Source organism: Oryzias latipes, chromosome 14 (genome assembly GCF_002234675.1).
Source record: "Oryzias latipes chromosome 14, ASM223467v1".
Classification (NCBI taxonomy): domain Eukaryota; kingdom Metazoa; phylum Chordata; class Actinopteri; order Beloniformes; family Adrianichthyidae; genus Oryzias; species Oryzias latipes.
In genome coordinates this window covers 13,182,412-13,205,102 of record NC_019872.2, presented here as the reverse complement: position 1 = coordinate 13,205,102, position 22,691 = coordinate 13,182,412, and the positions used below count along the sequence as shown (strand labels likewise).

The 22,691-nt window shown below is 41.5% G+C and overlaps 4 protein-coding genes across 6 annotated transcripts; 2 read left to right on the top strand and 2 right to left on the bottom strand.

Annotated features, from left to right (window-relative positions):
* Positions 1 to 147: 147 nt before the first annotated feature.
* mia (melanoma inhibitory activity) lies at positions 148 to 2,080 on the bottom strand. Its single transcript, XM_004076373.4, has 4 exons — positions 1,840 to 2,080; positions 1,566 to 1,699; positions 457 to 567; positions 148 to 350 (listed from the first exon to the last, which is right to left on the bottom strand). The coding sequence occupies exons 1-4, from the start codon at positions 1,955 to 1,957 to the stop codon at positions 327 to 329; spliced, it is 387 nt and encodes a 128-aa protein (XP_004076421.1). The 5' UTR covers positions 1,958 to 2,080; the 3' UTR covers positions 148 to 326.
* Positions 2,081 to 2,402: 322 nt separating this feature from the next.
* On the top strand, positions 2,403 to 10,872 carry LOC101166572 (BICD family-like cargo adapter 2). 2 transcript variants are annotated; one of them, XM_011483518.3, is made up of 10 exons: positions 2,403 to 2,501; positions 3,060 to 3,519; positions 4,268 to 4,483; positions 4,608 to 4,724; positions 5,646 to 5,792; positions 7,345 to 7,491; positions 7,673 to 7,747; positions 8,149 to 8,231; positions 9,858 to 9,972; positions 10,053 to 10,872. In XM_011483518.3, the coding sequence occupies exons 2-10, from the start codon at positions 3,280 to 3,282 to the stop codon at positions 10,203 to 10,205; spliced, it is 1,293 nt and encodes a 430-aa protein (XP_011481820.1). In that variant the 5' UTR covers positions 2,403 to 2,501; positions 3,060 to 3,279; the 3' UTR covers positions 10,206 to 10,872. The 2 variants fall into 2 exon arrangements, with proteins under 2 accessions (XP_011481820.1, XP_023818452.1); XM_023962684.1 differs by lacking the exons at positions 2,403 to 2,501; positions 7,345 to 7,491 and having other exon boundaries at positions 2,589 to 3,519.
* A 1,641-nt stretch (positions 10,873 to 12,513) lies between these two features.
* Positions 12,514 to 17,548, bottom strand: LOC101170291 (mitochondrial import receptor subunit TOM40B). 2 transcript variants are annotated; one of them, XM_020708852.2, is made up of 10 exons: positions 17,471 to 17,548; positions 16,541 to 16,740; positions 16,307 to 16,374; positions 16,133 to 16,225; positions 15,700 to 15,801; positions 14,314 to 14,419; positions 14,111 to 14,233; positions 13,918 to 13,994; positions 13,338 to 13,440; positions 12,514 to 13,257 (listed from the first exon to the last, which is right to left on the bottom strand). In XM_020708852.2, the coding sequence occupies exons 2-10, from the start codon at positions 16,722 to 16,724 to the stop codon at positions 13,118 to 13,120; spliced, it is 996 nt and encodes a 331-aa protein (XP_020564511.1). In that variant the 5' UTR covers positions 16,725 to 16,740; positions 17,471 to 17,548; the 3' UTR covers positions 12,514 to 13,117. The 2 variants fall into 2 exon arrangements, with proteins under 2 accessions (XP_020564511.1, XP_004076422.1); XM_004076374.4 differs by lacking the exon at positions 17,471 to 17,548 and adding an exon at positions 16,851 to 17,256.
* Positions 17,549 to 17,604: 56 nt separating this feature from the next.
* On the top strand, positions 17,605 to 22,166 carry fdxacb1 (ferredoxin-fold anticodon binding domain containing 1). The gene is made up of 5 exons (XM_004076442.4): positions 17,605 to 17,901; positions 18,007 to 18,163; positions 19,639 to 19,842; positions 19,947 to 20,105; positions 20,178 to 22,166. Exons 1-5 carry the CDS (start codon positions 17,739 to 17,741, stop codon positions 21,364 to 21,366), a joined length of 1,872 nt encoding a protein of 623 aa, XP_004076490.1. The 5' UTR covers positions 17,605 to 17,738; the 3' UTR covers positions 21,367 to 22,166.
* Positions 22,167 to 22,691: the final 525 nt, after the last annotated feature.

Sequence of the window (22,691 nt, the reverse complement as noted above, 5' to 3'; positions counted from 1 at the left end):
TGTAGTTTAGGACTTTAGTTCTGTATGCCTTATGTTGCTAATTTGCAACGTACCATTTAATGCAGGACTCCATTTATCGGTAATTTCGAATGTGAAAACTGAAGATATTTTATTATATAATTAGAAATAAAATCAGGCATGAAAGGGTTAAAATTATACCTCCAGTTTAGGAAGCAATCATAGTTTTTATTATCTTATTATTATTATCATATTGTTTTTTTTAAGTCTGCCTGATTGTGTCACCAAGAATTCTATAAATGTTGTCATTTTTACAGTACGAAAAAACGGTGTTGCAGGTGCAGTTATCCTTTGCAGTAAATGCTTCATCAGTCGCAGTAAAAGTCCCACTTCTGAAAAAAAAAAAACAAGAACACAAAAGTAAAAAGGTGTTCACTATAAATCTTTTGTGTGAACATGTGTGCTTTTGGAGAATTGTGCGTGTGTTTTTTCACCTACAGTAGTTTTAACTTCAGTGTTGGCGGGCATCAGAGGCTGCAGCTCCTCCACCACGCTGCTGGGAAAGTGACCGATGCGAGCTTCCTGTTCCCCGTAATAAGAGCCTTGCACCTGAAAGGGAAGGATGCAAAAGACTTAAGATTGCTTGACTTAACCAGCCCTGTGCGGGAAAATGGCCTGATCATTTTACAGGCTTTGTTCTTGTAATGATCAAAACGATAACTTTGTTTAGTTTGTGGAGTTTGGTACTTCACAGAAGGCTTAAGGAGGAAATTTAATACTACTTATCATCTATAAGGATAAAATATGATTTGTGCAAACAAAATAAGACTCAAGATATTTATAGTGTACATGGAACACTAGGCCTTGGGACGGACTGGCAGCCTGTTCAGGGTGCACCGTGCCGTCACCCAACAGTAACCCTGAAATATAACATAGATGGATATGGATTACTGAAAGTTACAAAAACTTAACATTTACATGAAAAGAATTATTTTATTCACGAGAGCTCTCTAAATTTTTCAAAATAAAATATTAATTTCTAAACGAAAGATGCACAGGGACAAAAAAAAAATACTGTAACTTAAATAAATTAAAAGAAAAGCTGAAAATCTTCAGGCTGAGTTAGAACTAAATAAGATGATGTTTATTTAGGCACTTAAATATTTTTAGCTCACTAGAAAACATGATGTCACAAGCTAATAAAACCCTTCTCTGTTTTCCACAAGCTCCTTTTTGGCTTTCCACCAAGAGGCGTGTCTTTTCTCCTGTCGCCGTGCTAAATGGAAGCTATTTATCTTTGATTGAACATCACCATGTGTTTATATCGTAAGATCACATTTTTGGTAATAGATAAATAAACTTGGACTTTGATTCACTTCTGATGTACTTTGGACACAATAAGCATAGATATAATACTGAAAAAATAGGCAACCCTTCAAATGAGAACGTTTTAATTACATATGCTCACCAGCAAAAAACTAAAAGCTCATTTGGATTCACATCTACAAATGTTTGAAAACTTGTAGAAACAGCTCAGATTTTTCCTTAAGAAATGCATTTATGTCTGACGTCAATGCCTCAAAAAGGTTTTGTTTGTTTGTACTTACACTGCCAGCCCAGAAAAGGTTGCCTCTGTCTTTTAACATGGAATAGACGTAAACAAGCTGTCCCTGTCGGATGGGGATAAACCTGCAGTCTGCAGGGTAGTAGTCCTGCGTTGCTCGGGCAATCAAAATGGGATCTGAATAGGATAATAATTTTCATTATTCATCATATGCACAGAAAATTCTGTTTTAAGGCATTTGAAAAAAAATAAAGAAGAATTGTCTGATCTGTTGCTTCACCAAGCCGGGCTGAAAATAAGAAAGTGTTGCTACTCACGGCTGCATTCAGAGTCAGCACAGAGTTTCTTGTTGGAAAGTTTAGACATCTGCCTTCCAGCTTCACAGATTACCAACAAAAGCCACAAGAAAAGTGAAATGTTGAGTCTACAGGCCATTTCGGGGGCACAGGATTTGCCTGACAGCAAAAGAAAGCTTTTGATCCTTTTTAGGAAGGTCCTCCTTCTCTGCCCTCAGTCTGTGTGGAAACTTTCAGAGGGAGCTGAAGCTGCAGCGGCTGCCCTCTGTCCCTGCCCCCTCACTCATAAAGACACAGAGCTCCATTGAAACCCTGCGAACAGGTAAACAGGAACGAGGAAGAGGAGGGGGCAGGTTAAAGGCAGACAGAGCTGAGTCTGTCTGCTCGGGTCTTCCTCTCTCTGTAGGAGCAGTGAGGTGCTCATTGCTGTGGACCCATCAGGTTCAGTGTTTGGCCACAGCAGGTGTCTGGGCAACTCCTCCTCTGTTCACATCACCTATCCTCTTCCTGTTTCTCAGGTGGAGGCGGGATCACACGCCGGATTTACATGTTAGTCTTCACAGCCAAGGAAACCAGCTAGGCCTCTATCGCACAAACACCTCCCACACACACTAATACACAAACACACACTTGACAAACAGGAAGGCTGTACCTGTTGGCCTCACTTAGTTGGGAACTCTCAGGTAAGAAAGATACTATTCTTCATCCAGTAGCTTGTAGCTTGTGTTCTGCCAAGAAAAAAGATGTAACTTGTCTTTTAGATGCTCATCAAGAAGATGAGGTCATTTTAAGGATATTTTCAGATATTAAGTTACTTAGATGACATCAAATATATGATAGATCACAAAATGGCAGCTGTTTTAGTGACTGAAACTCATAATTATCTGTCTTTTTTCGGACAAAAAACTTCATTTGAGGTCTGGGAATGCAGAGCCTTTTCATGACGTCAACTTTACCTACTTTGCAGGAAGTGACGGTGGTGAAAGACAAAACAAAACGAAAATTCACAGACTTTTCCAGGAACTTTGAAGATTTAGTTTTGTTAAAAAGAATTCCACATTGCCTGCGGAATTTAGGGAGGGGAACGGAACAATGAGGAGACGGGAGCTGGTATTTCGGTCCGAGAAACCAAAGGCCTGCCAGACAAAGCCTCTGCATAGGCGTATTTAGATTGGATTACTTTTGAAAGAACTCTTCTTTAAAAGTTTTGTGGATCACTTGCAGTACATTGTGTTCCACAGACTCACCTGTGCAGAGGAGAAGATCTGAGCTTCAGGAACATCAGAGGTTGCGCTCTCCTGCCTGGAATAATATGGAATACAAAGAGTGACTATTGACCACAACATCAAACCATCAAAGCTGACAACACTTTTCAGTTTCTTGTTGAAGAAAAGGACATCTTTATCCATCAAACATCTGTTTGACAGAACCAGGGGTGATGTTTCCAGCCTGATTACAACGATGTTCCCCCTGAGGAAGACCAGCCTTCCTTCACCCACCATGGAGGACTCGTTCTTCCCTCTGTCCTCAGCTTCTCCGGTGTCCCTGTCCTATGCTATCCCTTCATCCTCACCGGAGAATGTTGACAGTGGAGGAGGGATGGAGACGGATCTGATCCTGGCTGCAGAGCTGGGTCAGGCCTTGCTGGAAAAGAACGAGGAGCTGGCAGCATCTCTGGAGCAGAGGGAGAGGGACTTGGAGGTGAGGATAAGGCAAGTTCTGCCTTCAACATCACGGGAAAGGGATGCCAAGCCTTCTAAAAACTACTTTTGCAAACCTAAAAGGAAAACAAACCTAAAGATACATGTTAATTTCTTTTCCTATACCATCTGTTATTTTTTTCAAAACAAAGAGGAAGACATCCACTTTATGTCCCACAGCAGTCCTGGACTGTTTACCTCTGCCACATGTTAAAAACTCACCAAAATTTGCATGCACCAAGTACCCAGTGAAAATTAGATTCTAACATGTAACAATTTTTTAGGCTAATGCCGGTCTTCTGCTAAACCAAACTAAATACTTTAAGAGACTAAACATACTTAGACAACAAATTGACAGAAATTTAATCACTTAGTCTAAAAAACAAAATTTAACTGTAGCCCAGAACCTGAAACCAAACACTTAGACATGAGAAAACAGTACTATGTGAGGCAAGACCATTTATGTCATGGGTGACACCCTTTCCATGTCCTGGATTACAAAAACATTATGTTAAGCTTTTATGAAAACAGGAAATCACCAGCTGGTTTTCCATTTATCTTGATTTAATGAGCTTGTTTGGGCTGCAGATCATCGTAAAGCTATTTCAGAATGACACATCTTTTATAGCTTTGTTGAAAATGCTCTGGATTTTCCCAAAATTCAATTTGAAATTCGCTTTGAGAATGTCAAAGGTGAAATTCAGCTTTACCAGTTTGTTCAAACCATTAATGGGGCGGTAACGTCTCAGGCTTTACAGCAGGAGAAGCACGTTCTGCAGAGGAAGCTGGAGATGAGGGGGCTGGAGTCCGGGCAGAGGGAGGCGGAGCTGATGACTGACCTCGCCACGGTTAGAGCAGAGCTGAAGAAATACCTGAATGAAGGGCGTGAGCGGCGGAAAGATGAAACTGAGCAGATGACTCAGCTAGCCAGCCATAACCAGAGACTGGTGGAGCAGCTGGCAGAGGTGAGCTCATTCCGTCAGAGAACAGCTAAAAATGTTCCATCTGTGGGCTGAGTCACATCACAATCACTCCGGTAAAAAACAATGCAGGCAAACGGGTTTGACAGCTTCCCATGTTACTCTGCAGGCTGTCACCCTGGAACACTCCTTGAGGACTGAGCTGCGCTGTCTGAGAGAGGAGATGGAGGAGTCCTCTTTCAGCCGCAACATCAGCCTCACACAGCTAAAGAACTGGCAGGCAGAGGTAATCTGTTTTCACAAACTAACAACAAAGTCAGGCTTTTATTTTTGGCTGACAAATGCAACAAAAAAAAATAAACTCTTACAGATCATACAAATGTTAAAAGGTGAACAAAGTTTTTACACTGATGGATACCTATAAAAAACAACGGTTTCAGATGTGAAAATTGAGTTTAAGCCAATTAAGCTTTTTTTGTAGTCGCATAGTGGAACAAAGCGTTTTCTGATCAAATTTCAATCTGCAGAAACTTTGCTCAAAATAATAAAAAGAAACAAACTATAGAACTTTTAGACAAACATTGTAAGTGTACACTAAAACACATTTTTTGTCAGATATCAACTGTACTTTTATAAAATATAACAAAAGTAACAAAAATGGCCAGCAAAATTTAAGTTAAATACCCATACTTTGATGAAATTCGTGTTTCTGGCGTTTTTAACATATTCTTGTGGTATTTTTCTGGTGATGGAGCACAGATATAAAGAAAATGAACATTAAGATTGCCTTTCTGAGTATTTCCTCATTCAAGTTGTTGTGGATCATGGGCAGATCAAAAAATGCGGTTTGAAAAAATTGTATTTGTTATGTAGAAAATACATTGGGCGGGTCACAGGAGAAAGGGGTGTGACGGGCAGTAAGCTAGTGGGAGAATATGTAAACAGATAGCTCTTAGTGATGGGCGACTTGAAGGGGGAATTGGGGTGGCTCAGCTCTGCGTAAATGGTCCCACCCAAAACAAGCTCTGCAGAAACTATGTCTTAGAAAATGACAGGTTTTAATTGACTAAAAACAGCATGATCATGATTAAAAGTCCACTGCCAACGCTTTTACAATAAATCAAAAGATTATTGAAGTGGAACTTTAAGATTGTATTTGTTTTCCAAAGTCGGTGAATGTTGATGAATTTGGGTTGTGGTGACACAGAACAGGGTCTTGAAGGAGCGGCTGGCACACATGGAGGCGCAGCTGAAGAATTGGCAGGAGGACAGCCAGAGGCTGCGCTCAGAGAGGGATGGACTGAAGGAGACAGTGCTGGAGCTGCAGAGCAGACTGAGTGAGAAGGAGGCCGAGGTCAGGTGGTCCACTGTGAACAGCGTCTCACATAGAGCATCCATTATAACTAACTAACAGAAGCTTCCACTTAAACTAGTGGAAGGCCTATAACATGGGTTAGCAACCTGATGCTCTGGAGCCACATGTAGCGCTTTTACCGCTCCACTGTGGCTCTGGATAAAGAAAAATATAGTCATTTTAGAAAGTAACTGTTATCAGTTTTTAGCATTAATTTCATTTTAATTAACCAGGTTTATGAATGTATGGCTGAACTATGAGTAATGTTTTTTACACCACTGCTGACATTACACTCAGACGAGAGCCTCAATGTGAACAACTATTGAATGCACAAATTTCTTATACATTGGTAAAATGTGGTCTTATGGAAATTTTTGTTTTAATTAAAAAAAAGGCTATACTACATAATTTTTCTGATAGTTCATAGACCAATGACGTTCCATTTATAATCAGGTTAACAGCAAGGAAAATGATGATGGCACATCAAGGTAGACTTGGGGCATAACAATAGAATTATTGTGGATGTGTTTTGTTTAAAGTTTGTGTGCATTTGCTGCAGCAGCATACTTGTGTTACTAATTTTAAAAGGAATGAATATAAGTCTTTGTCAAAATTTTAAAAAAGGATTTCACATGTAAAAAAAAACATATTTCCTCCTTTTGTTTCTGTTTTTGTTCATGTAAAAACACAACTTTATAGTAGTAACAGTAGCAAATATTTATTTATATTTGCGGCTCTTACTGGGTTTTGGTTGGAGAGAAATCAGCCCAAATGACTTTTAATGTTGAAGGTTGCAGACCTGTGGTCTTAACATACAGAGCTCTGAAGTTGTTAGATCACAGAACCATCACTGTAATATTAAAAAATAAAATCTTAAAACCTGATCAATTTCAAGGTTTTTAAGATGGTTTTGAAATGTCTAAAAATGAATTAAACTCTTTAGTAAACTTGTGTCGAAATTGCAGAGCTGCAGCAGATCCACCTTTACTGGTATCCCTTTTGCAAGACTTTTGCACTCTTTGTAAAAGGAGCCATGTTTGAATCTGCTTGTATGAAGGTATTAATGTTCCAAAATGGACGCACTTGTAAATTTGATGTGATAACTTGTAAAATCAAATGTGAGAACTTATTATATATGCTTCCCACTAATATAAAGTCTGAAACCTGGTTTAGCATTTTTGATTTAACAAACCAAATCCTGGTTGTGGCTGCAGCAGCATGTTATAACATGTTGACTCGCTCTGTGACTTCTTTGTTTTTCTTATTCAATTTTTGGGTCTTAAACTCTTTTCTGTACACATTTTAACATGACTTTTTTTAATCTTTCACCCATGGTTTTATTTATTAAATCTTTTTTTGGGCCAAATTCGGGTCAAATTCTGCTAAATTAGCTGTGGCTAAAAGCATCATGGCATGATTATGGCAGTGCTGTTTTACAGTTTTCTGTGTTTCAGAAAACTAAACAGAAAACCAAATAGGGGAAAAAAGCTGCTCAGAGTGTTTGCATGCAATCACCTCTCACAGTGTTCGTGTGTGTTGTGTGGGTCCCTAGATAGAGCAGGAGCATGGGGTGGTGTTTGAATTGCGCACCTTGAATCGATCGCTGCAAGAAAAAGCTCTGAACCTGGGAGAGGACAGCGTTCTGGACAGCGCACACACACAACCTTTGTCTCTGCTCAGTGAAATTCAGCAGTCACAGGTACTCAAAAAAACACCCCCTCGCCCACCTGAGTTACGAACCACCTCTTGGGTACTAACTGGTGTCCTCAACCTAAAAACGTTAGCAGTGATGACCTAATTCACCAGATTGGGTGTTTTTGTGTGTCCTGTCTGAAATCACAAAGTCATTTGTTTGGTTTTGGTTTTCTCTTGATGATCAGGCAAAAGACGCACTGCTGGCTCACTCCACTGTCCTGCAAGCAAGGGATGAAGAAATACAAGCACTAAAAGAGAAGGTCAGTTCTTCTGTGTACACACATTTGAGTTCAACCCCTTTTCACCACAACACCATGCTTTCATTTGGTATGGACTGGAAAAAGCCTCTAAAATTCTGCCACTAGGGAGCATTGATAAATACTGAAACTTAAATCGAGTATAATCACATTTTGTTCAGATTTTTTGTAAAATTTTAAATCTGTTGTCAGATTTGCTTTTATAACTATAGGTCAAATAAAAAATGCATTGAAACTATTTCTTATCTTTAGATGAAAAGATTGATTGAACAAAAATGGACAGAATTTACTTTGATTTTTTACTTTAATTGTAAATTTTCTGTGCTCTAAGAAAGAATTTTCCTTTAATTAGTTCTATAAAAGTAAAGCGATGTCAACCCAACTGAAGATCTTGCATTTTCTAGGTCCAGTCTCAACTAGAGGAACTTGAGAGTTTGAGGGACGAGCTCAAGTCTTCCCAAGGCGGCCCTGAGAAGCCAAGTTACAGGTGAACGTTTTATTATAAACTAAAATAGAACCAAAATGTTGATTTCTTTTATTAATTTCTTTCAAAATGCACAGCTTAGGTATTTTATATAAATTATTGGTTTTGAAAGTTTGACTTTCATCAGATTTTGAGGATTGTATTGTACAATTATCAAACGACCAAAATCCTTTTTTAATTTAAATTTTGTGAATAGTTTGACACAGACTCAAATTGTCAATCCAGATTCTATAATTGCAAATGAAAAGGCCTTTTGATGATTTAACATACTGCAAAAGACCATTCCTGAAGAAGCTGGTTGTTGACAGAGTGCTGCATTCAAGTACATCCGTTTAAATGTAAATGGAAGGAAAGTTGTGGTTGAAAACAGTTCACATCAATTAAAAACAACTACAGGTTATGAGAGGATTTTTTAAAGTAAGAATTTAAGGTGGATTCACATAGAGTGGATGGCTGATGAAGATGTCAAGACATGGGATATCCTTTGAATCAAGTCACTTTAAAACCATTGAAAACATCAGACACATTTTTCCAAGAAAAACTTCACTTTTGCTTAAGTCTTTTAAACAGAGTAACTCTTGTGCTATCCTATGGGGTCAAGATGACCATTGATGTGTTCTCCCTACCATGACAAAGGTGAAGAGGATTTCGTGTAATCCATGGACACCAGTGAAGATCACAAATCATTGAAGAAAGTCTAGTGGGTCTAGATGACCCAACTCCAATGTTAAAGTGCCTAGGATAGCACAAGGGTTAAAGTGCATTTCATTTACAGTCCTAAAATCTAGATGAAGACAGGAAAGACACAAAATCCAAGTTTCTAGTGTGAAGTTAACCCCTTGTCAGCTCCTGTTTTTGTTCTGTTGTGCTTTATAAAGTCCAAAGACAGTGTAACCATCCACTTGGCCATTTTAGCTTCCCTCTGCTGACCAGCTTCATTGAGGACACCTGCCCAGACTGTAAAAATACTAATCCCTAGTTTGAGGATCATTTATTTGAACTCACTTTGTCTAAACCTCACAGGAATCATGGGGTACATTCAGACACCAGACCCAACACAAACTGGGGGCCTCCGTGCAATGCCTCATTGCTGCAGTACTTTTACAAAGGGAGTATCATCCAATGCCAAGTCCACCCACCCATCTTCTGAAACTGCAGAATGTCTTTTGGGTCACAGGGTTGCTGGAGCCCATCCTAGCTGCTGTTGGGATGGAGGCGGGGGACACCCTGGACAGGATGACAATCTGTTGCAGGGATACACAAACTCCTACATGCACACCTATGGACAATTTAGAATCCTTCATTAACTTATGAAGCATGTTATAGGGATTGTGGGAGGAAGCTGAGAAAACCCATACATGCACAGGGAGAACATGCAAACTCCACACAGAAGAAACCCAGCTGGGATTTGAACCACGACCTGCAGCCCCCAATGCCAAGTGCCTAATATTTTTTGTGCTTTTTATTAGTCCAATTTTCAAAAGCTGTTTTTCTTGGTCTTTTTCCTGAGATTTTCAAATTGAGTATCCATTAGCTTCAATTTTGAAATGAAAATTAACATTTTATTTCACTGCATGGAAGATATTCTAATTCACTGAATTCATTTCTAATTTTGCCTTGATCTTTTAGATCCCTCGAAAGTGACTTGGCCACGGTGCGCCAAGAAAAAGAAACATTGACTCAGCAGCTTCTCAACACTATCAAACAAAAGGTGACGCTGTCTCAAGAGCTAGAGGCCTGGCAGGTGGGTGCACAGTATCCAGATCTCCCAGTGGTTCTTCTAAACCGCCCTGATCCTCCTGCTTTCCTCCGGCCTCTCCCCAGGAGGACATGCGGCAGGTGATCAGTCAGCAGGTGGCGCAGCATGATGAGCCCCGGCAGGAAAGAAATGGCTCCTTTGGACTCCAGAGGAGTAAATCCCTGCGGTTGAAAAAAGACACGGGGAAAAACTTCTTTTCTTTCTTCAAAGACATTTAACAAGACAGGAGGAGGAGCAGTTTCTCCTCCGCTGTTGGGATCAGCAGCTGGACACCACAGCCTGATGTCAGCATCAGCAGCGTTGGATTATATATTCACATGAATATACATGTTCAGAATATTTAAATGGTCACAGACTTTACATCAAAGATGTGGTGTTTTTACAGCCGTAAAGCTGAGGAGGACGTCCAGCTGCAGACGGTGCAACGCTCTTGTTAACTTTTACCCGCCCCTCTGTGGCAGAATATCACGAGCTGGACTGAAACTTTCTGCTTTCATCAGGCCGAACATGTTAGCTGGACAATCTTATTTATTCAGTTATTGTTAACAAAGAGGTCAAAGACCAGTAAGACACAGGTTGTGTCCAAATTCCCTCACTACTTAGTGGACTATGTATTTAGGCCGTTCGACATTTTGTCAGTGTCTAAATCTTCAGTTCCAAAATTCAGCTTCCTGGAAGTCTCTGTGAAAAACTAGTGTGCACTGAGCATTCAATGAGCAAAAAAAAGGGGAAATGTTTCAATTCATTTCAATCCTGCTCTCTTTGGCCTCTTCACAATAGTGTTGTAACTTGTTGTACTGTAACCTTTGAGACGGTTGACTGTATATGAGAACTGGATGGAGTCAGTGTGACGTCATCCAAAAAAAATAGCTTAGTTCCAGCTCCAACCACATTATGAATGAATGAATGAATAAATGAATGAATGAATAGCTTTTATTGTCACATGTACAGCTTTTACACTGACATACGAGATGTGTGCAACCCGAACAAGATCAGACATACAACAAATACACACATACAGTTCAGAGTTGACTGAGGCTGCTGCTTCGTGTGATGCGTGCCTTGAGGGATGTAGCGTGCAGATGGTCCACGATGGGGCGGGGGGGGGGGGGGGGATTGGTGACAAAAAAAAGTTGTATCTCTACACTGCGTACAATGTGTAGATACAAGAAAAAAACTACACCGTTTAACATAAATAGCACATTATGCAGACAAAACACAAACACGAGGCTCAGGAGGGTAGGGAGGATGAGTAGGACAGCCAAAGGTCAAGCAGGGGGGTGAGTTGCAGTCATCCATCCTGTGAACAGCTGCTGTAGTCCACTCTGTAGAGGCGGCTTTGTTTTTGTAGAGCCAAGGACGGTTGTCCACAGCTCCTTCGGGGAGTCCGATAACATACTTTTGGGCGCCAGCAGGTTGTTTGTTCTGCTGACTGAGAGTCCTTGACTGGCCCTGCTTTTTTGAGGGAGATTTTTAATTCGAATAAAGTGGGTGAATTTAGCGCAGTCGTCCCTCGATCCGAACGGAGACGCTCCAAGTTGGCTTGCATCTTCCGCACAAGTTCAGGGGTCTAAAGCAATCTGCTTAAGTGGGCAAGACAAGCACAGAGCTTTTGATCCGCTTGTGAAAGTTTCTTGTTCTGAGTCTCTCCTCCACGGAGAATCCTTCCCAGGAGCCTTGACAGATCGCCTCTCTCCGTCTTCCGCTCCCAGACTGCCTGATAAATCAGAAATCCTCCAATCCCAATTAAGAGGAATCCAATTATCAGAAATCCAAATAGGTACACGTCCTCGACGTCTTCCACAGACAGCTGGACCAGGCACACCAGCCTCCACTTGCCCCATGGATCGATGGTGTATCCAGCCGCATGGGTCCCGTCTGGGCAGGAAGGGTCCGCTTTACCGTTCCTTAAAGTGGAAAAAACTTTGTCGATCGAATTCAGAGACCAGCTGATCAGATCCATTTCCAGAGTGCAAAAAAGCAGCAGTTTGACAAGACTGGAAAAAAGCAGCTCAGGGGTAGACAGGACAAAAGCCTTTTGACAAAAATTATGTCAATTTAGTTGTCAAATTTTAGTTGCAATCAATTTTTTGTGATAAAGACACCGCCATGTTGGAGGCAGACGACATCAATAAGCAGTGGTTGGACTAAGTCACCATTTCTATGACAACCACTTTGGCCAATCAGGAATGACTTCTTGGGAGGCTACATTCCTACTTGGGAGAATCTGTCAATCAAAGGTTCTGAACGTTTGACGTGGGACGACATTTTTATTTAGGCATCTGAGTGTCCAGTTTAACCTTACATAACCCGCACTACAGAAAAATATCAGAAATAAATAAAGAATTAGCAAGAACATGTTAAAAAAAGGAACTTTCCATGTGGAACACGAGGGGGGAGGGGCACTCAGTCCATTTCTAGTATACAGTCAATGTGTGAGGCGCACAGATCCAGCGCTAGAAGTGGATTGATGGGTTCAGTGGTTGAGACTGAATTATTTGCAATAAAACGTTGCCAAAGGACAGATTGTTTAATAGAACATATTTAATAAAGTTAATTTTAAACAGGTTTTCTCTTTACATTCAAGCCCACTTTTCTCAGTGACACACATTTCAGGGGTTAAATACGGACACAAATGGAGGAATGGAAGAAGCTGCACACAGGTTGGTTTTATGTAAAACAGCTTCTTTTATTTTGAAATCTAAATGTGCCTCATTTTTTTTAGTTCTTTTAAATAAGGTTATTAAAATCTTAGACTGTACCAACAGTCTAGTTCTGCTGTTTTGTTCCATTGAGCAAAAATATTTTTACTGTTTACATTTTTTTTATCATCATCATCAACAGAAACTTTGTATCAGAACAATAAACGATTTCCATCTTCGTTAGTGTGTTACTTTCCCAAAAAGCTTTTTAGACCTTTCAGAATTCCTTTTCCATAACAACCTGGAGTACAAAGGTGTTTCCAGTCAGTTTGTAGTACAGACGCCATCCAACATACGAGCAGAGGGTTCTAGTTTCAGGAGCACTCCTCTGTCTTCCAGACATCCATGGTCAGAGGTAGGTCAGTAGGTGAGATGCACTGAGTTAAACTAGAAATGTTCTGGGAAGTCTTTGTTGGGTTAATGGATGTTTATCCCACGGTGACGCCGAGGCCCACCTGCAGCTTGTCGCCTCGATGATTTACAAAAGCCCCCATGATGACGGTGGCTGGCAGTGGTGACAAACGCTTCTCCAGTACTCCCCCTATAATGCAGCGACTGTTTATCATACCTGCATAAAAACGACACAAAGGTTTCTGGTTGGTTAGCTTGGAGCCAGAGATATAGCTCTGCTGCTAAAACAAAGGATACCTCTGAAGACCATGTTGGCCTCGGGCAGTTCCATTTGGTACCCGAATGAGGTGGTGGTTTCCTGTGTCCTGGTACTGGCTTCAAACTCCACCCCGACTTGGATCTGGCCAAAAGCAAACAAAGGAATTTTTCATTCTAGGGCAAAGAACCTCTGCCCAAAACACTAAATCAATTTTCATTTTATTTACAAGTTCACAATTCAAGTTACGATTCAAAGACGAAAAAAATTGTTTTTTTTCACATTTATTAAGCAAAAACATTTTAGTTTTAATTTTGAAAAACAATATTTATATTTCTAGTAACTTAAACAAAAATAAATGAACTTTTGTCAGTACAATAATAAGTTCTTATGTTAAAAATGAATAAAAACAGCAGATTTAATCAATCTAGTATATTTTAATCCCCGCATTTATTGAATCACTTCTGATTTTCACAAGTACAAAAAAAACAATATGCCAAAAACGGCTTTTCTCCATTTCAGAATCTGCTGGAATTACGTTAACTGCCTAAACTGGAGCTAAAGCTCTGGTAATAAAGGGTTAAATGGCTCTACTCTTTGAGTACAGCTGGGCTGGCTGACCTGCTTGTTGGCTCGGTGATAGTAGCTGGCGTGCGCCCCTCCTTTACCGGCGTTGAGCGTCGCAACCCAGTTTGGTCCTGCATGCCGTCATAAACATGGAGGTAATGTAAATGCTGCTGCCAATAAAAGCGGATGCTTGAAGCACAGATTAGTTAACATTTCCTGTTGTGAACAGATCGCTAAAAGATTGTACTTGAATATTGTCCAGCCAGAGTTAAAATTCCTCCTTCCTCTGCTCGGCCTCGATGGTAGACCAGCTCACCGCCAAGTACAAGTCCAGAGGATACGCTCTGTAGAAAGTGTGCCACAAGAATGACTGGGCACAAAAGGAAAAACGAAAACTTTATTGCGACACTGAAATGTTCTTTTTGCAGTAAAACCACAATTTTTCTTTACCTGACTCCCTGAGGATGTCTGGGTTGGCCACGGTCACGGCAGCCGTGAAGTCGCTGCCTCTGTACTCCGTTTCAAACTGCCAGGTCACAAACTGGGACTGCTGAGTCTATGAGTGCATCAACAGGAAAAACTGGGACTACGTCTTCATTCTCTCATTACTAGGGATGCCACAAGTCTAAGTTTAAAACCAAACAGTGAGTTACACCGTTAACTGAATCATGGGAAATATATACTGATATACTGCATACCAGTATATTATGTTGAAAGTTTGAATCAATGCTCACGAGATTGGCGAATATAAACCACAATGCAATGTGTCTGAACGATATGACATTTGATCAAAAATGTATTTAAATTGATATTTTATCCATCCATCTGTTTTCTTAACCCTTTTAGGGTCCAGGGGATGCTGGAGCCTGTCCCGGCTACTGTCGGGCGAAGGCGGGGTACACCCTGGACAGGTCGCCAGTCTTTCGCATGACACACACTCACAAATGCATGCCCAGGGACGCTTTCAAGAAACCAATCGACCTATGAACCATGGGAGGAAGTCAGAGTGCCTGTAGAAAACCCACGCATACATGGGGAGAACAAGCCAACTCCACACAGAAAGGCCCCCTCCTGCTGTGAGGCGAGAGCGCTACCCATTGCACCACTGTGCAGCCCATTTATATTTTAAAAATCATCTATGTTTTCATCGTCAGAACGCAGCCGATTCATAACTAATGTTTGTAAAATGTTCATATCTTTACTTCGTTTTGCCATTTTAATAAAAGTAGTGAGCTTGTGTCTGAATTGGGTTTAAATCCAGAGTACTAGAAGTTTCCAAACTACAGTGCTACCTTGTTACATCACGGTTCACCTTTAACAGTTTTGCAGATTTTTTTTCAGTGCAATTTTGCAGGCATTTTTTTTTTTACAGGGGATTGTCTTCTGCATCCGGATTGGCTGTACAGTGCTGTCAATCAACCTCCTAATGCTGTGTCTGTTGTACAGAATGCGTTTGGCTTTCCACATTTACATAAATCTTTGATCGCAATCAGATCTTTGTTTTCATCCTATAACACTGAACTTATTTTTCTGTGAAGGTTTGAACTTTGAGAGTTTAAACAAGAGAGAAAAGTGTAAAAAGGTTCATGCCTCTCTGAGAAAAGTGAGTGGTGTGTAGTGAGAAGTTTTACTGCCTTAACACATCTGTAATCCTACTTTGCGGATTTCCACTCTCGCAGTTTATTTTTAGGACATAACTCCTGTGATAAACAGGGAACACACGTAGTCTTTTAGGGGTTAGTGAGGGGAATTTGGACATAGCCTACAACTCACTTCTCTGTAACCGTTCGAATGGAGCATCAGAATTTCTTGAAGCAACAAACACTTGGTGCTGACCTGAAACACAGTTCGGGCTCGAACCCGCTCTGTAAGGTGCAACAGAGCGTGAGCGTTCAGACTCCCCGAAGAGTCCATCTCACCGATCAGTGCCGGCGCCTCCTGAAGGGACAACAATGGTAAACACAACATTTCTGACTGACACTTTAGGGGCAAACGCTGGTTTCAAGTCTCACTTCGATCAAAGGATAATTCCCAGTTGCTGAGAGCTGGTAGCAGATAGCTCATGGCCCTCCCAGCATCACTAAAAAGATCTTTTTCAAACTACATTTTTTCAGATGCTCCTGATTCGCAATGATTAAAATAAAAAAATACTCAAAAATGCCATTTTGAGCTGTATTTTTCCTATTATATGTCCTCCATCATCAGAAAAATACCACAAGAAAATGTTAGAAAACATCGAAAACACAAATGTCATCAAATGAAGACCGACCTTGTCCTTGCTGTAGTCATCCGACTGCAAGTGCTCCACGTGGAAGCGATAGTAGGAAGGACTGACGGCGCTGAGGTGGACACTGTGGCTCACCTGGATGCAGGGACAACAGTCATCAAAACATCGCCATTTTGGAAAAAAAAACAGCACAACAAGCGGAAAAATAGAAGTCACCTTAAAGAAGCTGCTTAAGGTTTTGTTGATGATCATCTTAACACCTTCAATCTGATGGGGAAACACATCTAAAGCAGAAATAAAAAAGATTTAAAAAACTGTTAAAACTTCCTCTGATAAAAACAAAGAAAAAAACTCGGAAAATTGATGAAGTTTGGTTCAAAAACAGACGCAAAATTACAACCTTTTGGTGTTGCTGATCTCTCAGCGCTTCCAAAGCTACAATCAAGATACCTTTGCAACTCCTGTGGAGGGAGTGGAAGCTGCCAGGGTTGGGGAGGCGTCCATCTTTCCTCTCCCAGCGGGGTGGACTGTCCCAGTGAGCCGGATGTGTGTCCCAGCGGGACAGGGGGGGTTCTGTGGAGAAAGGCCAGTTCTGATGGCCGGGACTGGACGACAAAGCCAAAACACTGCCCATGTGGGTGTGAGGCTTCCTGATGGACACACACACAACAATCCAATGTCATCATTTAGCTGCTTTTAGGAGCTTTGAATTTATGAAAACAAACTCCATAACATGAGGAAGAAATGACCAGAAACTCACTTCCCTGCCTGGTCAGGGGGGCTTTTCCAGAAAGGTTGGGGTCAAAAATGACAAACTAACACAAAGAGCTTCTTTATGCAGATTGTTCAAGTCTTTTTTACAACATATTTAGATCCAAAAGGCATCAGTTAGCACAAATGGAGAACAGTGGGATGCGTTCACGTCAAGTAAATCCCTTAGCTAGCATGACCTTAGCATCAGCAGCCACTTATATCACGGGACGGAACGTTTACCGCCTCCTCCAAATGATATACCGAGAGATCCCCGCTGCACCCAAGGTCCCCTGCATCGCAAACGCAACCAGGACACTTCTGTTTTACCAAAAGTACCGACTGAGGTGCAGGATGATGGACTGAAAGTGATGCTGAGCTTGGACGGATGCTGACAACGGCTCCCTCTTCAGGACGCCACGCGCCGCATGCGCGCGGTTCTCGTTAGACTTGCAATAGCACTCTCAACATTTACCAAGCAAAAAAACACATAAATTATTATCCGAGCATTAAGTACACATTTGGTCTTTTACGTATACGTTAAAAATGTGTATTTGGTGCATGGGGGTGAACAGGGAACATAAGGTTACTGCCATGGTGTTTCGCATCGGACTGTTTTGTGTGCGACACCTCCACGCTGCCAAGGCTCTTCTCGGATGCAGGCTGGTCACCGGCTTTCTCCTCGGCTCCTTCCCTCCCTGATTAATCACGATGTTGGAGGCAAACTGAGCCACGGCGGCTGGTGTGTTCTTTATAAAAAAAAAAAAAGCATAGATATGACTACCTGCCAAATTAAGTCTCCGTTTCAGGGGGAGCACCGGATTTGACGGTGCTTATTCGGGAGATTTAGGTTTAACAAATGTTTTAGAACTTCATCCAGGTTCACTTCAGGTTGACCATGTCGCATTCAAGGACGGTATTGTTAGTCGGAGAGGGGAATTTCTCCTTCTCAGCCTCCCTTTGTTGGATGGGGAAAGTCACGGCCACCTGTCCGCAGCGTCAGGAGGAGGTGCTGCTCTTTGAAGGAGCAGCCAGCAATATCAGCAGCATCACGGACTCAGGTACGAATGCCTCCGGCCGCGCGCTCCATAAACGGTTTCCGTGGCCAACTGTCGCCTCTTTGAGACCTCTGCTCCTTCCTTCCTTCTGTGGCGCGTGCTCTTCAGGTGGGAGTGTGCTGTTTGAGGTGGACTGCACGCGGCTGGCGGAGTGTCCGGCGCTGCGGGGACGACTGTTCGACAGAGTTCTCTTCAATTTTCCACACTGCGGGAGGAAAAGCGGCGTGAAAAAGAACAAGGAGCTGCTCAGAAACTTCTTCCTCAGGTACAACGAAGCGAAACGGTGAAGCTGTAAATCTGCACAGCAGAAATCGGACAATATCGGATTTCTTCATTTATTTACTATACAATGACCATAATACTGAGTATTATGGTCATTGTAAAGAGGAAAACAAAACAAATCAATGTGAATAAAGTTAGGAAATTGGGAAATTTGTACTTCAGGAAGTAGAAAATTATGGCAAAATATTGTAAAATTAGGTGTGTGTGTGTGTATGCGCAAAATTAAGTGAACGTTGTAAAATTATGAGGTAAAAAGTAAATAAAGTATAAAAAAAAGTCATAAATTTAGGGAAAAAAGTAGTAAATTTATAGGGGGAAGTAGTAAAATTAGGATGAAACATTAAAAAATTTATTCAAAGAAAATATGTAAAATTATGAGGTAAAAGTTATTGAAATATAAGCAAAAACATCAAAATTACGAGCGAAAAAAGAGCAAAATTCCGAAGTGAAAGCCGTCAAATTATAAGGGGAAAAGTTTTACAAGTATGAGTTAAAATGAGGTAAAGTGGTAAAATTATGAAAGAAAAGCTGTAAAATTATGAGAATAATGTAATAAATTAGCCTATGAGAAAAAAGGTTGTAACATGAGAAGATTGTAAAATTCTTTGGGAAAAAACTGACATTTTTCTTGTAAATTAACATGTTAAATCATAATTTGACAGCTTTATTTTCATAAAATATTTGAATTTTTCCTCACAATTTTATCACCTTTTTCTGGTTAAATTTGATTTTCAATTAATTTCAACTGGAATTTGGCTTCTTGGAGCTCACAAGTAGTTTGTATTTGGAACACCAGGGAGGAGGGTGTCACTCAGTCCAGTTCTCACATACAGTCACTGACTCAGACCAACTCGGACCAGTCACTGCTTATCGACGTCGTCTGGCTCAAACGGAACGCGCCCAAATCACGGCAAAATGGCAACTGAATTGACTTTATTTGGAGCCAGAAGAAAGCCAATTTTTCTCATTTTTCTTTCATTTTTCTTCTTTTATTTGTATTTTTTGGCTGCTGTTGGTGGTTGCTGTCCAAAATGAACAAACAAAAAGTCAAATTAACTTTAAAAGCCCAGAATAAAGTTATTCTTGTGTTGTCCAGGATTAGGACAAAAAGAAAACCATCAAAATATAAAAACTGTATTATCTAAAGCTTTACTGCCATTTTTAGGAGAGTCTGTGTCCCTGCGTTTGCTTTAGTATAATTAAACATGATTTTAGAAATGAAAATGTCTTACTGCACAGTTGATTAGAACAGGTGTTTTAAAAAACATAAATTTTGATAGTATTTCTATTAGTAGTTGTTGTAGCTGATTACAGTTTTAAAAATATATTTTACGTTTTTAGTCTGTACATATAAAAAAATGGATGCTTAAAGTTGCACAATTATGTTCTTGTTTTGTGAGCCAGAGAAGCTTCCATTTTCTGACTCTTTCCTGAAAGTCCTCCACCTTTTTCTTTCAGTTGTGTTCAGGTTTTGACAAAAGACGGGGAGGTTCACGTCTCCCTGTGCAACGGACAGGGGGGAACGCCGGCGGACGAGCCAAGGCGCGAGTGGCATAACAGTTGGCAGGTGGTTGCCATGGCAGCAGAGGCCGGTCTCATCCTGAGTGCTGTTTATCCTTTTGATAGCAGCAGTCCTCAAGGCTACAAATGCACTGGATACAGGTGAGCAGTGGACGCGAGTGCTGCAGGGAGGAGGAGAAGCAGCCTCCGCCCGCATGTTCCTCTGCTGGTTGATGGGCTCATGGTTGGTGCTTGTCGCTGTGCAGGAGCCAAGATAAAGGCTTTCGGGTGGAGAAGGCTCTGCTGCACGTGTTCACTCGCAGCCAGGCCTACGCTTTTCCTGTGAGAGTCGAAGTGGAGGAAGTTGTTGAGGGGGAGAAGATCCACTACAGCGCACCAGCGGAGCTCAGTGATTTCCTGTTCAGGTATGGCGGCGCCGAGCCCTGGTGGTGTTTAGCAGCAGGGCCATAACTGCTGAATCACTTCTGTTTCTTCAGGAAGTTCCTCTGCTTAGATTCTGTGCATCCTGTAAAGCTGGTGCAAGATTTCCTTTTGGAGGGACTGAGGGAAAAATGGCCAGTCTCCATGACAACAGAGTCCATCCCGTACTTTATTCCAGCCAAACGGCTGCAGGCGTCCAGCTGTGGTGTTGACATCTCGCAGTGCTACTGGGTCCTTCCCAAAGACTTCAGATTTGGAGACGATGTTGGAAGCTTGCACACACTGACACATTTGTGGAGTGTCAGCTCCACAAAAGAAGACAGGGCAAAGAGCAAAAGGGCTGAGAATTTCTGGTCTGCATCCCTTGATCTTGAGGTCGACCTTGACTTTTATGTGCTGCGTCCATCGTTGCTGCCTTATGCCGAGGAACTTCTCGTAACAAAGCAGGACAGGAAGAAGGACGTGGGGCCTCAGAGGAAGAGTGAAGAGGCTGACAAAAGGGCTGGGCTGGAGGGAAATGAGTTCAGTGAAGGCCTTCAGGATGCTCCTGGTACGTTATATGGGGTGAGTGAAGTGGTGTTTAGGAATGTACCCATCAGCCTTTGGGGTCTTCCAGCCTTCCATGAGCTCGTCCTCAGAGGTGTTTTTCCTTCTGAATGTGAGCCAGTGAAACAGTTGGGACACCAACTGGAATCCCTCCTCGCCCCTTTTGATGTTTCCATAACGACGGAAGGAGAAGTCCTGCATTTGACGGCACAGCCCATGGGAATTCTGGGTAAAGTGTTTGCAACTCACTCAGCAGACACCGACAAGCCGATTGGCGTTAATGTATCCCTAAACCTGGACCTCCTTGCTCTCCTTCTGTTCTCACTCCCTGACTGGCGGTTGCTATGGACGCACGACCAGCGTTTCTTAAAACAGTTCAGCTCCCGCCCGCCACCGGGGACGCCTTGTCGGCCATTGTCCCTGTTCCCCGAACCCATCAGGTTCGACATAAGTTTCTGGACCGGGCCGACATGGGATGAGAAGCGGTTCCACGCGGCGGTCAGAGAGGCCTGTCTGGGGAGCGTAGAACTTGTGAAACTCATCGACACTTTTTCCCATCCTGACCTCAGTCAGACGAGTTATTGCTACAGACTCACCTACCACTCTCACACTCACGCACTGTCACACACTCAGGCTCTTCACTTCCACAAACAGCTCGAGTCTTTGCTCTCATCTCGCTTAAACGTCACTATAAGGTAACAGAGAGACGCTCCTTATGTGGAGAAAATATGATCCATCTTTGCCTTTACATCTCCAATAAATGCAATCTCTTTGTGGAGCGGTGCGGTAATGACAGAGCTGTAGGTGTGCTGCAGCAAGGAAACGCGTCAAACATGCAAAAAAAAGATCAGGGCCTGCATCGACCCTTTAAATCTACACCGCCCTCCACAACACCGGAGCAGTCGTGGTCGACATACACGCACGCTCTTTGACATCCTAATCCTTTGGCCATTTACATGATCAACACAATCAGCTGGTTTTTGACAGCTTTTCATAACGGTTTGGCACCAAAGCCGCTGTTCTTTGTGACAGAAGAAGCTGATTTACCTTGATGGCGTAAATGGTTGAAGTGGTACAGTAGTTGAAAGAATGTCAAAACTGGAGCTAAAGATCTGGTGTTAAAGCGTTAAACATAAAGTTTTGTTAAAAAAAAACAAAGTGCAAAGAAATACTGTCATGTTAGCGGTAACCAAAAAACGTGTATTTCATATAAAAAAAAGAAAAACAGATCCTAAGCCAGTGGACTCATATATAAAAACAAGCATATTAGTGGAAATTCAATGATGTGAAATGCTGGCCAAATGGAAAATATAAAACCTTCCATCAACTCAAGAATCATTTACTAAAATTTTAGTTCATCATTTTAACTTTTGCGTTTCTCAGGTTGGACTGTGTATTTTCTTTCTGAATGCTGTTGTATGTTTTAATACACACATAAAGATGATCCAGAACTTTATTTGATTAATTCTCACAGAATTCTTAAAAGCTGTCCTTGTGATTATTGTCTGTACATCTGTTCTGTAAAACAATCTCCACATGTACAATTAAGTAAATAGGGAAATTGTGATTAGATTAGATTAGATTTGTTTATTAATCCCACGAATGGGAAATTTCCTTGTCACAGTAGCATGGAGTTTGGCACTAGTATGTACAGACAGTAATTGACAAATATACATTTTAGAAAGAATATTTACAAAAATAACAGTGTTCTGAAATAATAAACAGGGAAAGAGATGTGCAGGAATATAGTCATCTGTATATACATTTTTGTACAGTGGAATAAAAAACTAAAACTATAAAAACTATTTACTTAGGCTGAGGTTGAACAGCATGATGGCAGCTGGGATGAAGGACCTGCGGTAGCGTTCCTTTTTGCATTGTGGGTGCAGCAGTCTGCCACTGAAGGAGCTGCTTAGGTCCGAAACAGTCTGATGCAGTGGGTGAGAGGGGTTGTCCATGATAGAACATCCTCTTCTCACCCACCTCCTCGATGGAGTCCAGGGAGCAGTCCAGGACAGAGCCGG